This window comes from Micromys minutus, assembly GCF_963924665.1.
Source record: "Micromys minutus genome assembly, chromosome: 1".
Classification (NCBI taxonomy): domain Eukaryota; kingdom Metazoa; phylum Chordata; class Mammalia; order Rodentia; family Muridae; genus Micromys; species Micromys minutus.
The window spans coordinates 8045631-8062654 of NC_137969.1; the positions used below are offsets into that span (position 1 = coordinate 8045631).

General features: G+C 43.5%; 1 protein-coding gene across 2 annotated transcripts in view; it reads right to left on the bottom strand.

Moving 5' to 3' along the window:
* STIM2 (stromal interaction molecule 2) overlaps positions 1 to 17024 on the bottom strand; it is a 120293-nt gene that overhangs the window by 9831 nt on the left and 93438 nt on the right. For both annotated transcript variants that reach the window (XM_080917158.1, XM_080917157.1), the window contains exons 4-8: positions 8242 to 8353; positions 7243 to 7358; positions 5327 to 5504; positions 4435 to 4612; positions 198 to 365 (exon numbers count right to left, since the gene is read on the bottom strand). In XM_080917158.1, coding sequence (XP_080773284.1) covers positions 198 to 365; positions 4435 to 4612; positions 5327 to 5504; positions 7243 to 7358; positions 8242 to 8353 — 752 coding nt within the window. The remainder of the gene's footprint in view (positions 1 to 197; positions 366 to 4434; positions 4613 to 5326; positions 5505 to 7242; positions 7359 to 8241; positions 8354 to 17024) is intronic.

Sequence of the window (17024 nt, forward strand, 5' to 3'; positions counted from 1 at the left end):
CACAATTTCTCAAGGGCACTACAGTAATTTTGAAAGCTATATATGCACTTCTCTAGAGAAAGTGATTTCACTTTAAATTCAACAACTGCAAGAGTCAATTTACATGACAGACTAATTTTAAAAACAGAATCTTCATAAGGGCTTTTACTGAGTCTTTGCATCTCAGTGGCTGATCATGAACTAGCACTAGGCACTACCTCGTCCTTGGCGATGGCTAGCTGCATCTCGGCGTTCTGCCTCTTAATGTTGTAGTACTGGACTTCGACTTCGTGTGTGAGCTGAAGCCACTTCTGTAGTGCATCAGGGACAGACCAGCTGCTTCTCAGCTCAAACTCCTTCTCGGCCTTTTTCAGAGCCATGCGGACCTGGACGGACGAGGGAAGAAAACACAAAGGAAGACTGAAATAAACATCAGTATCAGAACAGGAAAAAATTTCAATTACAGATTTTACAAAAACCTTTTAAAAATCACTAAATCTAAGTGTACCTTTTATTTTAAAATTAGGGCTGACTTTAAGTACATCGTAAATTTACTAAGCAAAGCTGAACCTATAGATTAGAGAAGGAACACTTATGTCTGCACACATATAAAAAGTGGAAATATTTAGTTTTTGTATTTTATAGTTGTCAAGCTGAGACAAGTCAGGCACAAGAGAAAACAGTCTAGGAGCCATAAATAATTACTGGTCACACTTTCTGCACAGTGCATTTATTGGTCACCTCGGATATGAAGCAATGCCCACATAAACAGAGTGGAATTTCTAGCCCTCATTTCCTGACACCCTGTCTGCTCTCTCTTCGCTTCTCCTACTGCGGTCCGTCCCACCCTTTCTACATCACCCACTGCTCCTGTAAGGAAGCAGACACTAAGCATCAATAGACTATGTGTACATTTCAAGAAAATCAATCTGGTCAAGAATATATTTCCTTTTCCCTGTGAGAAACTATGCATTGCTCTCCCTGTAAGGATGAAGTCCTTTTCCCACATGCTATCTAAGGGCCACCCGATTAAACAAAGGAAATAAAATGCCTGGTGTGGTAAGTATAATAAATGTTAAGGAAAAAAATATCTAAAGAAAAGCCCCACTAAGACAGTGACGAAGAAGGAACAGAGACTCAGTTCTTGGAACAACTTACTTAAGTCTAGGCAGGACTGATGTGCGTCACTCAAAATCTTCCCACAAAGCCCCAGGTGCACCTTGGGATACTGACCCTGGTGCCCGGCCATAACTGCAGAGTGACTGCACCCAAAAGCTAACTGAGGTAACTCAAACTCCCTCCTTTTCTAAACGAAAGTGCAGAGGAATGTTCGGTCTGAACAAATCCAATTTATTTAAATAAACCTTTCTGTTTGCCAGAGTAAACTAAGAACAGGACTACACAAACTTTTGATAAAGAAATAGAACAGCTGTTGGGCAGTGTAGAAAAATATTTTAAAACCCCAAAGTTAAAAAGAAATCACAACAGGACACACAGTGTATAAACCAAAAAACACTAAAATAAAATAAAAATCAAAAGATTAAAGAGTTGCAACTTGGGACTTTAAAAAAGGGCAGGGTTTTTCAGATAAGGTTTTTTCCCCCAGTGGAAGAAAGTCTTGGGTGACACCCGCCTAGGTGACTCACTGTGTACTGTACATAGGACAATGTGAATTTAATAAGATGGCTAAGCTCTGTGGCGTCCCTGCTGATCTCTCAGGCCCTGTGACACACGTCCTTCAGAAGACTGCAGACTGCAGTCAAGTCTCTCCCAAGACTTTGGAACTACAGACTCCGTGTAATGTAAAGGTTCAGAATCTACACATAGAATCAACACATTTCACTCATGTTACTCTCTATAACCCTAAATATTTTCTATAAGCTTCTCCTAAGATAATTAAATTATTTTACACAGAAACTTTGTATTTGGGGCATAAATTGAGGAAGAGCAATGATTAAATTAACTGTTGAATAATATAAAATTTATGACCATCCTATATTAGCAACTGTTCAATATCTACTAAATTAATAACTTTGTTATTTGATTGAAATCTTTACTCTTAATTTGAGTTATGTTGTTATTCATGAATGGTCAAAATCTAATCAGTTATGCAAATTAATTGAAGGTCTAAAAACTCCATCGCTATGGAACATTAGAAACAATAAGAAACATGTCAGAAAAAGCAGCCCACATACCTAAAAGCTGGCTTCTAGACCTAATTTGACTGATTTGATTTGCTGGAAGCCCATGAAGCTTCTAGCAAAATCCATACTTTTAGGATCACTGTCTGAGACTTACACTGATAATATGAAATTTTTAGAAGCAAAATCATTGATGTAAAAATATAAAGTGATAGAGACCCAAAAGTCTTCATTTAAGGAAAATAATACAATATGATCATTTTTGAAGTTATTTCCACTGGGGAGGTGGAGAATATGTTTCAAATTATATGTGATTGTAGGGTACTGTATGGATATCCATACATTAACTTCCCAGTTTAATCGTTTACTGCCTCAGTCAATGAAGCTTTGAACAGCAGTAGAGGAAATCTTGCCTTTGTTGAATAACAGTTGTGGTCGCGTGGCTTTGGTCCTCACCTGTAACCTTCTCTGTGCAGCACAAGGGTCAGTGCTCAGAGCAGGCAGTGTAGAAGCCAGGGTTTCTGCACACCGACCACTCAGAGTGGTGTTTCTTATCAATGCCATCATGTTGGCAGAGTTCTTCCTACAAGATCCCCGCTCTCCTTTCAGCCATCTTTGATTGCCTCAGGACGGCATGAGGATTATGTCTATGCTGGCACAACTGGTGCATCATGCTGTGGTGACCTTAGGGCCTACGAGGACTGCAAGCTCTCTGTGACAGAACCAGAGATGGCGAGAGGCAGCCACCTGTCAAACCCCATTCTTAAGGAAGAACAGCCGTTATCCTTACTGGCCACTGGTAAGCCTATGCTTCTGCAAATACTCCCTCCCCAAGGACTCCATAAAGGAAATGAATCAAACTCACTGAGTCATCAAAACAATCAGGTGAAAAGGCGTGAAAGCAGAAGGAATGGGTGGGAAGAGTGATGAGGAGAGGACAGAGGGGACGATGGGATGAGACACGATGATGGGATGGAACCCACGTGGAGGGTAGTTAACATATGCACATAAGACAGGAACTAACTTAGCTCTTCCGCATTACTCCTCTCATAGGGAAGTTGAGGCTGAGCTAGCAAGCTGTTAGTAGTCCTGAGGGTTTTAGTAAGAGCCTGAAGGGCATACCTAGTTCTTGGACACAGTGTAACTCTCGATAGGCCTTTATGGTTAATTTCTTGACTCTTTCCTGTATCCTGTACAGAACAGTTTACCAGTGAGATGGGCCTAACTACAAAACATGTCGATTTTAATAATTTAAAAAAACATTTAAGGAAACGTTATATATTTTTTAAAAAAACTTGCAAATAGATTTTAAAAACCATACACAAAAATTAACCAGACAAAGATTAATGAACTTAAGTGAAGGGAAAGAGATTTAATTTAAAGTGTTACTTCAAGAGAGATGTGTAGTCAATAGCAACAAAAGAGGACCAGAGTTCATTCGGTCCGACAAGTTCTCCGTGGTGCTCAACAGACGCACTTACCCGTGGTGCAGTTAGGACCCCTCACGGAACCCTCAGCTTTTCCTTGACACCAGGTAAAAGGCAGCTGTAAGCAGTGCAGGTGAGGCAGCGCTCAGGCTCCTGTCCTGCCTCACAGCTCACTGACTCCCAGGCCTTATCCGGCTCATCGATTTCTCAGTCAATAAATGGCTAAGTCAGAAAGATGAGATGGCTTTAGAGGAACCTGAGTGTGTTCTGAAGAACACGGAGGGGCCATAGGACAAGAATTAAGGCATCTTCTAGAATGATGAATGGAAGGAAACACACGCTCCAGTAGGGTGAGGCCCTTGCAGGGACAGGAAATTGATACACATGGATACCACGGAATTCCACAGTCCTCCCTTCTCCAGGGCACTGTGAAATGTCTGGAAGCCGCTCCACCCTGTTTTGAGTAGCTGAGTGGAGGAAGCCCACATCAGGAAGGACATCTTTGTCGGTAACTTTGAAGACGTAAGCAGAGTGTTTGAAAGCCATCTAACAGGTTTGAAAGGGATGACTTACAGAAATCTGCGGCCTGTGGCTTTAGAGAAACTTGAGAGTAGATGTCTTTCATGGCACACGGTGACATTAGAAATAGAAACTTACTACAGACCTGAGAAACCAAGCCAACGAGCCCAGCAGGACAGAACGTTGCAAGGAAGAAGAAGCAAGCTGGCAACTTCACCTTCCGGCCACCATTTTGTTATTCTTAAAATATAGACTTGATCAGTGCTAAACTGTATTTCTGACTAGTGGAACAGTACACACAGTGACAGAGATGCGGCAAAGGGGACAAAGCAAAGGAAACGGCGCAGGGCCCTTCCACAGAACCGTACCTGCTCCAGCTCCTGCTCGGCATACTGGCGCCGGCTCAGCTCACACTCGGCGCCCTCCCTCAGCTCCCGCAGCCGGCAGGCCTCCTCCTTGGCATAGTTGATCTCATCCATCATTTTCCGCTCCAGATTCTGCTTTTCTACAGCAACAGTTCTGTTTTCTTCCTGTGCCTTTTCAAGTCTTGGAGAACAATACATCTTTAAAAATTCAGCCCTTATGCATCCAAAATTGCATTTCAATGAAAAAAAATTGTTTCAAACAATATCACACTTTTCAAAATCAGAATTTATAGTATTTCTATTAATCTTAAATTAGAGTAAGTATCAGGCAACCTATTATTTGATCATTTTTTTTATCTTGGGCTCAAAAGGCAAGGATCACAAAAAATAGTCTCTGCAAAAAGACTTTTAAAAAAATATACAAACATTCAAATCTATTTGAAAGTAAAATTCAACTACGATCTACCTATATCTAATTTACTTCCTATGATCTTCTACACACTTATTCCCAAATTGTAATTCTCCAAAAATACACAATGAAATAAGCATGTATTCCTAACATGAACTAACCTAACGTAACTGTTTACATACATATTCATGTGACATTTCACAAGCATGTCGACTTATGTGAACATCGAGAGTCGCGACAAGTTTTGGTAATAAAATTTGTTTTAGTTTGGATTTTTGAGAGAAGTTCTTAGTAGCACAGACTGACCCTGATGTCGCCAGCTACACAGCCAATGATGAGCTGGACCTGCTCCTCTCCCTCTGCCTCTCAAGTGCCAGGATCCCCAGCCCGAGCCAGCCCGAGCCAGCCCGAGCCAGCCCGAGCCAGCCCGAGCCAGCCCGAGCCAGCCCGAGCCAGCACACCCATGCAGTGAGGCGCTTTAGTTACCTCTCTTGTAAGTCCATGAGGCTCTGCTCTGCAGTTTGAAGGCTTTCTAAGTCTTTCATCATTTTTGCAACATGTTCCTTCGATGTCTTATTTTGTGTATAAGCAAACCAACAACCCCCAACACCAATTACTATAGAAATTGTGAGAATAAAATCCTTCATCCAGTTATGAGGTGGGCCTACAAAAAAAAAAAAAAAAAAAAAAAAGCAGATAGCTAATTAAATTAAGTTTTGACTGTAATATAAATAGACAGAAAAGCAGACATCCAAAGCAAAAAAAAGTATCTCCTTCCACCAGGTACAAATTCCAAAGTCTTGTGACAATCGAAACCCTCCAATGAATGAGCTTCTTTGCTGTACCTCACGCACAGAAAGGCACAGAGGAACATGCCCGGCCAATCCAGGCCTCTTCTGACCTATGTCGTGCTCCTGAAAGAAGCCCGGAGTGAAGGACTCCAAAATTCCTTCCATCCCTCCCGTCAGGCCAGGTCACTGTCACCGAGACACAGCCGGAGAGTCCACCACTCACCGTACGGCATTTCCTCAAGCATGTGGCTTTGCAATAAATCACTCTCATCAGTGGGCTCAGTATTGTGGTAACACCCAGGAAGATGCTGGGGAAGTTGTTACTGCTACCTTCCTGAGTAGAGGCTAGAAATATCCCCGAACATGCGATAGCCGACAGGAAAACCTGTTCGGCCATACCCTCAACCAGCAACAAACGTTATCCACTGCACCAGCAAGTACACAACTGGAAGGGCCTGGGTTCAAGGGTCATAACTAGTTCACTAGTGGCCAGCTGTCTGAGATACAGGATGAGGAAGAGATGCAGGTCCTCTTCCCTAACCTACCGGGTATGATATCAGCTCGGCACCGCAAATGTGAGGCACAAGGGCCACTGTCTTCAGAATGTAAGACACACACCTCTACTCAGTATCACTTAACCTTGCCCTGACTGTCAATATATACCAACTCTCCAGGGACCAGTTAGAAGAGAGCTACGTGACAGTTAATGAAATATGATGTCGTACTTTAGGGCTTCACAGACATCAGCAGAGAGTGAAGTGCCTTGTGAGCTCTATGCCATTCTGACACAAGCTTAAGTCACCTGCGAGGGAACCTCAATTGAGAACCAGGCTAGATTCACATCTGTAGGACATTTAACTAATTTTAATCAGTGATTGATGTGGGAGCACCCAGTCCATTGTAGGCGGTGTCACCCCTGGGCTGGTGGTCCCGGGTTCTATAAGAAAGCAGAATGGGCAAGCCATGAGGAGCAAGCCAGTAAGCAGCACCCCTCTATGGCCTCTGTGTTAGCTCGGTCACCAGGTTCCTGCCCTGTTTGAGCTCCCGTCCTGACTTCCTTCAGTGACAGTGATGTGGAAACATAAGTCAGATAAGCCCTTCCCTCCCCAATTGGCTTTGGTCATGGCAGGTCACCAGGGCAAGAATTAAGCACTAAGACACTAGCTAAACACTGATTGTCCCTGCCACAAGGTACTCTGCCTGCTGCCAGGAGATGACCTCTACAGAAACTGCAAGTTAGCAGGCTGTAAAGCAGATGCGTCCATGTTTATGTGTGTGCTAAAACGTCGTAGTGTTCCGTATAGCCAGAGCACATGCTGTCATGTGCCAAGTAAACTGCAGACAAGCCTTGGGGGTGGGGGTTGTTTAGGTTTTGCTTCTGAGAGGTTCTCCTCAGGTTTGCCATAGTCTCACGGCTTCTCATATTAGCAACTGGTTTTGAAAACTTCTATTTCTACGGCAGAAAAGCTCATCCTATAGGCCTCATTTCCTTCATGGTTAGCGAGTGGTTCTTCGTGGTTGTCTGTTCCTCTCAAGTGTCTGTCTCCTTCACCAGCACAGGGACAGGGCACACTGCACTACTGTCCCACACCCAATCAGAGAGATACTAACGTGTCAGAGGCCCAAACAAAACCACATCCAGTGCTTTGAGTTGAAGTTTCTGTCTGTGACTCCGGTCGCTGATTTTCAGCTGGGAAATCATAAATGAAGTTTCATGAACTGCTATCCTGTACATAGAAAAGAAATATGAAGTAAACAAGGTATTTCCAGTATATACATTTCAATATGTGAGCAACACATTTACCACTTCATGTACTGCTAATAATTGTTGAAAGCTCATTTGTATTAAAGCACACTACTTCAGAAACAATTTCATAAAACTTAGCCACTGAAAGCCTTCTGTGGGCTAATAATTGTGCTGCTATGTTGATGAGCTACTGTCTTCTGAAGTCATTCTCTATTATGACTTACTAAAATTGTGAAGTTATAAAACTGAAAGTATTTCACAAGCATTAACTCATGTCAGCATTTCACCATCATTTCTCACACACACACACACACACAAGTAAAATTGCTAAGAGACCTCCTAAACACTTTTAGGAGACATTGGAAAGTTCTTCTTTCAGGAGCTTCTGCCTAGCACAGCTGGAAAGCCCTTACTACACTCAGTGCTCCGCTGCCCCTGTGCTGTTCGGATGAACAAAGCACACTGAAAACCCACCTGGCGGTAAGAAGCCTTCCGGGTAGGCTGAGGGTAGAGGGACTGTGGGCAGGGTTAGTAAGTAGAGAGGAGAGAACACTCAGAAGTGCGGGGCCTGCTAAGTTGCTGTGTGCAAAGAGGAAAGGTACAGGCCACCAGGAGAGACTGTTCTCTGACCCCCACACACATACAATGTCATCTGCATGTACACACTCTAACACCACAAACACACACACATGCATACAAAGAATAAACACATAATAAAATAAGAAGATAAAGTATCTCAAACAGGGATGTGTGTAGTGCTCTGTTTCTACATCAGCCCCAGAAGAATCTCTTGCAGATCTCGAATTGAAAAGCGGCATCTACAACTTGCCCCTGCATGGAGATCCTTCTGGGTAGCCACTGACCTGGGGAGTGTCGTTCCCCTCACATTATTATCCCGAAAATTCTTCTCGTATTGTGGGAGTTCAACAAACTCTATCAACCACTGCAGGGTGTCCTCAAGGGTCCAGTTGTGAACTGTAAGACAGAAAAGAAGGCACAGCTTAAAGCACACAAAATAAAACCATAGAATCTCAACACATCTATACAACTTTGGAAATAAAGATAGGAGATTAAATTTTCAATTAAGTTTAATAAGCAGTAGTAAAATAGTATCTAGAACTCTGGTAAGCTGTAAATAGTGAGACCCACCCCTGTTTTCCCAAATGCATAGAATCTAAAACAGAAAAAAAAAAAAAAAACAAAAACAACAGTTAACAGTTACACAGATTGTAGTAAAACTAATTCTAAAATAAGCGTCCATACAGAGTTTTGAAAGGAGGAAACAATTCATTTCCATGGATGTAGACAACCTACTAGATACAGACTTGATTGACACTTCACTACCCATTAATGCATGAATATAGTGAGATGTCCTGAGAACCAGGCCGACTGTGAGCACTGCCCCAGTGATGAGGAAAATGCTTCCCCTGTGAAACCTAAGTGCCCTGGGCAAAGATGCAGGTAAGGAAAATGGGTGTCTGTGTGTGTGTGTGGGGGGGGGGAGGGAGAGAGAGAGAGAGAGAGAGAGAGAGAGAGAGAGAGAGAGAGAGAGAATTTATGAGTTAGGATAAGTCCTCTGATGTGACTACATCAACTAAAACCCGACAATAAAAGCCATAGAATTCTGAAGCTCTGAGATAATCTTGCTGACTTATGTTGGTTTGAGTTGAGTTGATTTGAGGAGGAGGCAGAAAGTCTGAGAGGGATCACGTCAGGAGAGACTGGGTGTGACGCAGGCACACTAAGCACAGAAGCTCATCTTCACCTTTGAGAGACGAGAGAACATGATAGAGTATGAGAGTTAAGCTGGAGGCTCTTCTCTGCTTGCTTGTGTAATGGGTGAGCTGTTCCAAGGCAAGGCTTGAAAGATGGAGAGTTGTGTATGTCTGCATTTAATGTGAAGACTGGGGACACCATAGTGAGGACAAAGGGGCTGAAGACAATGAGACAGTGACAGATATAGCAGCGCTGATCCAGCTGTGCACACACAGCATTCTCTTAGATGATAGAAAATGCTAGATTCCCATTTCATGCCTGTTTACATACTGCCCCTCAGTACACGATCTTTAAAGAAAACATCGAGAAAATTATGATTAACTAATGAAAACCTTATGAAGAAACTGCATTTATGCTGAGACAACCCTCTTTCTTACGTTCTCTTTCTGATACATCTCTATCCTAACACCTGTACATGGGCCTGGGGCTGCTGGATCCACAGAGCCAAACAAATGAGGCTACCAGCCAGAAGCTCAGGCCTCGGGGCCTTCCGCTGAATCTAATCCAGTCAAAGTGGCCTTTTTACACGAAGGCCTTTCCTCCTGCCATGACCTGCATGGAGAACGGCCCTGTCTGACTGCCAAGAAACCCACGGCGCAGCTGCACACACCCACACAAAACTCTCAGGCAGGAAAACAGGAGAAGATTCTCTCTGGCTTTGGATTTCTCAATAGTAAAAGAACCAATCTAAGCAATGCAACACATCAAGTTTCCAAGGAGACCACCAGATTCAAAGGGAAAAATTCAAAAGCGGGTATGAAACTGTCCAGTCCTTACGAGTCGGCCTGAGTGGACAGCTCTGGTGGCCTAAAGAAGCTTTGTTTGTAACACTAATTTTCTTTTGAATGCATCTTTAAAACTATACAATCCTAACACAAGACAGAGAATTGGCTTTTCCACGTGATATCTGGGTTCCTTGCAAACAGCTTTTCCTCCCATGAGCAGGACTTGGGTTTTGTATTAGCTCCCTCAGCTCCTGTGGCGGCTCGTTTTTACCCCTCAAAGGGGATAAGAGCCCGTTTGAGTCCTATCATCTCCCATGTTTGGTTCAATCTCCCTTTCTTAGCTAACTTCAGTTCTTCACAAATCATTCTCCACTTTTCCCCATAGAACTAAATTAATTACAATCATCCAGAAGAAAAGAAACTCTTAATATCTGCTATTCCACTAAAGGGTGTATAGCTCCTTGCTGACCACACTCTGCTGAGCACTCATGCACAAATTATTTGTTGGGTGCTATTTAATAAATGAAGCAGGTGAGACTTAAAGAGTGAGTCCTGTACGACCTGTCTAGGTTCTCTGCACAGAAAGCCCCAGTGTCAAAGCTCTAACTGCAGCCACCCCACCCTGTGCCCACCAGTAACTCGTCTTCGTGATGTGCTGCTCGGCCACGCCTCTACCAGGGCAGGTGGGGGACAGGGCAACTTAAAATGTACTTGTTAGCAATTTATTCAGGGTTTGGAACTGTTAACAGTATTTTTGCTCAGGATTGTGGAGAGCCACAGGTTGACGTCTCAGTGATCATTAGCAAACTCTGGAATGGAAAGAGCCCTCGGCCAGGCGGCATGCCTGGGTCAGACACCACAGCTCGGCTCCTTAATTCAGCCTCGGATTGTGAATAAGCAGAGTCCTAAACTGAGCTCAGCTACCTTCAAAATGCTCTTTCTGATTCCAGTGTAACAACAGAGTGCTGTTGCCTAAAGCACTGCAAATGAACAAGCAGCCTAGACCTTCATTACAGAATGCTGACAGGGAAGAGCGAGCTCTAAAAATGGTAGGACACTAATAAAAACTGTTGCTAACATCAACTATGCACTGCACCCCAGATTTATGGATGTCATTTCGTGTGGACACCGCGGCAACTCTGAAGTGAGTACGTACAGTTTTCAAGGCAGGACTCTTAATGGGGTACACACAGGTTAGTCAATGGCCACAGTAGGTTTCAGAGCTATTTCTAGAACTGCAGACATCGAGTCGCAGGGCAGCCTGTGACCCGGTCAGGGTCTGCAGCTCTTGATACTCTCAGCTCAGACGGCTCCCCTCGCTTCCCTCTGCCTGCCTTGTCCTCACCCTTTCTGACTCAAACTAGGCACTCCTTCCTCTAAACATTCTCCCGACCGCCCACTTCAATACCGCACTGGCCTCCTATGGGTTCTTCATCATCTATGCATGGATCAACTATTAGACTAACCAAGCACCCGTGTAATTGTCCTCAAACAACCTGCTCTGAGGGGTGCTAAGAGGAACTTACTTAAAAAAAAAAGTGGTATGCATTTATTTTGCATGTGTGTAGGTGTGGAGATAAAAGGATAATTTTCAAGAGTTGGTTATCTCCTTTTACCTGTAGATTTGGGGAATCGAACTCAGAGTTGGCATCTCATCAGCCCAGGAACTTACTTCAGTTAATTAAGGAATGTTTTTCCTAAATATGCACTTACACATGTGTTCACATGTACACTTTAACTACAGTAAAATGTAGCTGCTATCTCCAGATTCTACAGAGACACCTGGCCAAGAGCCCATACACAGGGTTACACACAACATGAACTCTGGACCAAGCCCATTGCGCTGTGGACAGCTTTCGATTCAAGATACCTCACTAACTCGCTTAGAAACTTAGTGCTGACAGCACACACGTGCAGAATGTCACCAACAAGTAACCTACAAGCCGCTGCCTACGTGAAGCTGTAGTTCTAGGGATGTGCACTAACGGTGGTGGAGCTCAGTGGAGTTATGTTAGCTTTTCATGAGTGAGGGTTGGAAGAGACCCTCTCACAACCTGAAGGTAATACTTCAAAGAGCCTATAGTTTAGGGGCTTTGGTTTTTTGTTTCCTTTCATTTCGTTCTGCTGACACTGTGTCTGTCCTGGAACTTGCTATGTGGATCACACTGGCCTCATGCTTGCAGAGATCCACCTCCCTGTGCCTCTGGAGCACCGGAGTTAAAGGTGAGGGCTCGGAGAGCAGGGGGTAGGAAAAGGGTGACTAGGGACCAGGAGAGGCAGAGGAGGATGTAGGAAGTAGAAAGACAGACAACTGGAGATTAAAAGAAAACATTTTTGCTAACAAGGCAATTTCTGCAACAGTAAATGTAGTCCGTCCGTTGAGAACAGAAGAAGACTGTGTTGCACCCGTCCCTCCCACGCTCTACTCGCCAGCCCTACCATAATGTAGCTATTTTAGAACAGCGCAGGAAAAAGAGGAAAACTAGGCCTAAGAAGTGAAAGCCTTCTAAAAGCAGTAGGGTGTGAGAAAGGAGAGTTAAGAGACAGGAAGGATGGGCACAGCCATCACAGACAGGCCACCGCAGCCCTGACTGAAACAGCTTTCTAACAAAGTCATGAGCACCCACAGGGACAAAGCCAGGCGTACAACTAGCCTGGCATGAACTGCCAGCCACTGGATGAACTGCCCTAGCTAGTAGTGATCTCTGCCTCTGAATTCTTCTGCTACTTACTGGTTCTACAAAACAGCACAGCACCTAAGCAGTCACTTTCAACTTATTTTGCTAAGTACCTGCTAACATTTCATGCCTTACTATATTGTGAGTTTCCATACTACACCAGATATCATTACATTCCAATGTAAAATTACCATTTTAAGTATTTGATGACGGTAACGATTCTTCCTTTTAAAACAATCAGTTTTGCTTTGAATTGGCTACTTGTAGTCCTGGATTGTAATCACAAATCAGTGTGAAATCCAAATTTTAAGAAATATACGATACAAATCACTTGCTCCATAAAACCCAATCTTATAAATCCTATAAATCTTACAAAGCCAATGCAGTCACTAGCCTTAGAATTACATTAAATTACAGGCCTAAAAATAAAAATTTCTAAAGTCTCATATCAAATTTAAGCTAAAATTTTAGTTAATGCTAGGCCTCCAAATATTAAAGATGTTTATAAACTCATCCAAACAGTAATAAAAAAATTGAACTCTAATCATAAAGCATTTCTGTATGTAAAGATACACTGACAATTTCCAATTAACTATGCTAAAAGATTCCCGTGCCTTAACTCATGAAATTCAACAATACTATGAATACTAGTATAGTGTATTAAAATGACATACATATATTTTATATCAGAGGTGGTAATATAACTTTGGGGCTATACACTGAGAAGCTGTGGGTCAGACAGTTTAATAATTCCCAATTCCTATCCAAGTAGCTGGTATATATGGAACCAAAGCTGCTGTGGGTGTCAGAGCTCAAACTATTGGCAATCACACTCTTCCTCCTTCCCGTGCCTTCTGATTCTGAGAAAATCTCAGACTACAGCCAAGTTCACCGTGGGCTGCAGCAGAGCTTGACCAGAACAGATACACAATTCTGCTTAGCTGTCAGCTGCTGTTGCACAAACAGTTACACCTTTATGTTCTCAGTGTTGGGAGGCAGCGGGCAAAATTCCTGTAGACAGATCCGCTGCTGTTATCAGCCGCAACACTGGGTCGTGCTGTGCAGCTAAGCACACTATTTTCAATTACAGCATGAAAACACCCTCATAACACCAATGGGTTTGGAAAGGCACAAGGGAAGAGATCACAAAAGGAATGACAGCGAACATTCTCCACTATAAAATGTTCTGTGTGCCATGTTCTGACATTTCTATAAGTCTAAAGACACGATGGCTAATGTTTGAACATTAGCATATTCACAAAAATAGATTATTATTATACAATGTAGCAATACAGAATTTATCACAATTAAATTCATTTTCAAGAAAGACTTTCCAGTTACAAAGCCTCAGGAGTTTTTGTTACACTGGTGGATGTTAACTTCTCACAGGAGACTTCAATTAACCTAAGTGGAAAAAGGCAGGGCTCTGAAAATGAAACTTTAGTTAGCCATGATGTAAGGACGAGAGAAAGCAACTCCTTGTATACAGGGGAAGAAGCTGCAGGCCCTGCTCCATCTTTTCTCAGCTGGTTTCATGGACTATGTTCTAGTCACTTGTGAGTAACACCATGACAGCCGTCTGCCAGAGAAGGGTTTATCTTTAGGACAGCACCAGAAAGTGAGTTCGTAGCGCACGTCAGTCAGCACGATGTGCCTCTGACTTGGACTGGGCCCCTGAGCTGCACTGTGTTTGGACTCCAAAGCCAGGCCTGCACTTGGGAAGTTCAGCACCAGTCGCTGCTGTACTAATGTTTTGGTTCTTGTGCTCCTCGCCTTGCATCATGTCAGAACTTTGTAGAATTGTTAGGACTCAAAATGATGTTAGCAAATGTCTGGATATTCAAAATTTAAAACTATCAGAGCATACAGTTCCCAGTGGTAGCTCCAGGAACACTATATGCGGCTTTGTAACCATAGAAATGATTCACTGAAACATATCACAGGAGCATAAACAACTGGTTTTATCTTATAATCAATATAGGAACTAAAATACCATGAAAGAGAATTTTAGGAGTGTTTTCTTAAACATCTGTGTGTGTCACAGCACAAATGTACAACCCCAGGGACAGAGTGGGTAAACTGCTTCTGCATTCCCGCCTTCACATCCGGCTTTCCTGTTTCGAGACAGAACTGAGGCGATGGCAAGATGGCGTCACATTTGCAAGCACTTGCTCGCTGCTCTTCGGCGGACCAGAGCTCGGCTCCCAGCACCCGTATGGGGCTAACAACTGCCATCCGGTCCAGCTCCGGGCTCTGCTGCCCTCTTCTGCCTCCACAGACACAGACAGGATAGGACTATCTTCCTTTAAAGACAATTTTATACCAAATGAAGCTATCTCTCTAAAGATGGTTGTTGTTTCCTTCACCTAAATAATCTCGGCACGTCACCAACGAGGAGCTGCCAGCACAGGAATATAAGAGAATGATTCTGTTACACAAACACGGCAAACAGGAAGGAGTCAGCACTGAGTAATCTGAGCAGCATTTCTAGATAAAGCAACAAATTTCCTCTAAAGTGTGGCTGTATTTTATAAAGTAATGAACATGCTATTTTCTAAAACATGTTAAGCAAAAATATAAGCAATGTCTTTAAGATGTTTGGTTTTGTTTTCTGCCACTTTTTTTTTTAATCTTAAAGTTTCTTTAAAAAAAAAAAAAGCTTCTTCAAGAAAACACAAGTGGTGGGTGGCGCTGGTGTGATTCAAGGGCCCAGGAGGCCTGGAGGTAGGACTGCGAGTGGGGGTGAGCAGATCTCCATCAGCAAGCTGGTCAAGCACACAGATCAAGTCCCTGGAGGGGACCTATCATCTCCCAGCCCACTAAGAAACCCAGATTACTGACTTTTTCCAGGGAATGTCCCTAAAGGATTAGGCTGGGACAGACCAGCAGACCAGGTTCAAGGCTTTTGTTACTACTAGGTGATTTGAAAGAAAATGGCCCCATGGGCATAAGGAGCGGCATTATTAGGAGGTCCACTGTCACGTTCTCTTCCTGCCGCCTTCAGACTGGGATGCAGAATTCTCAGCTACCTCTGTGTAGTCAGGCTTCCTGAGAGGACAACAATGAACCAAACCCCAAGCCAGTCCCAATTAAATGTTCCCTTCTGAAAAGCTGCTGTGGCCTCGGTGTCCCTTCACAGCAATAAAAACTCTAAGACATGGGGAGTGCAATAACCACACTGATCTTAGGGTTAAGTGTGACAAGGAGGTTGCCACTGCCATCCCACGACCCATCATCCCTGTGTGCAGAGGCTACTCGGGGAGCAAGAGCAGGTCCCACGCTGTTCCATGCAAGGTGACAGGCTGCTGTGGCTCCGTGTTGGTCTCATCCCTGCCACCAGAGGCACTGACATTGTCTCTGCTCCTGTGCCCAAGAAGTGGCTGACTGCCACACATCAGCCAGAGGCTGCACTGCCACCCTGGGCAGCTTTGCCAAGGCCACCTCTGATGTCATCTCTAAGACGAGACCAAGTTCACCAAGCCCCCTTTCCAGAAATGCACTAGCACTTGTGATAACCCACAGCAGTCTGTTCAGATTGTGGGCTCCAGCTCTGGCTTCCACATAAGGGTTTTCACAAGAAAAATAAAGCAAAATACGTCTGCTTAAAGTTTTGTACATAATCAACTTGGTATTTCTTCACAGAGCAAATATTGACCAGGCACACAGTAATTAATATTGGGTGCTGGGCACAGTAAAACACTAGAACCTAAGAATTATCAAGACTGAGACTGTCGTAGAACGTGATAATTCATTTTGCAGAGAATCAAACACCTCCTCACCCCCCAACTGCAATTAAAGAGACCTTTAAAAGCCTGTAATTAAAAGAGTAGACACAGAGCCTTCACTGCTCACTGCCACAGTCGACACCGACCTGGAAACCCTGCTTTCCTAAAAAATTAACAAGCCCCCCAGTGACAGAAATGTTCCCAAGTTAATCTTACTCTAAAAAGTTCTGTCTGATCTCCAACTGTATCAAAATTTTCCGTACATATAATACTTTAAAATCTAATGGTTCATAAATATTAGCTACACCTACTTAATATGGAATATTTTCCAACTTAAGTTTTGTTTGGTACATACAGTTATGGTTTAATGCTATTGTGGCAAAACACCTATTAGGAAAAGTTCCCTCCACTCTGAGTGGTGGCACGGTAAATACTTAGTAAACAGGCTTATTTACAGAAGGCCTTGGTCAAGGCTCAAGAGTTAGTTACATAAGAAAGACACACTGAATATGAGCTTCGGAAAAGGTAAATCCACACTGACGACTCACTTACCCGAGAGCTCAACAGTGCCCTGGAAGGCTTCCTCCAGGTTCTCTCCACATCTCACTAATCTTTCTACTGCTCAGAAGTAGCCAAGTCCGTATATGGATGAAAAAAAGTCACTACTGACCAGCGCCTGTCTAGTGTGGCAATGGGATGGCAGCCTTGCAGAAGCCCAGACTAGGCAGGGTCTGGAGTGTGG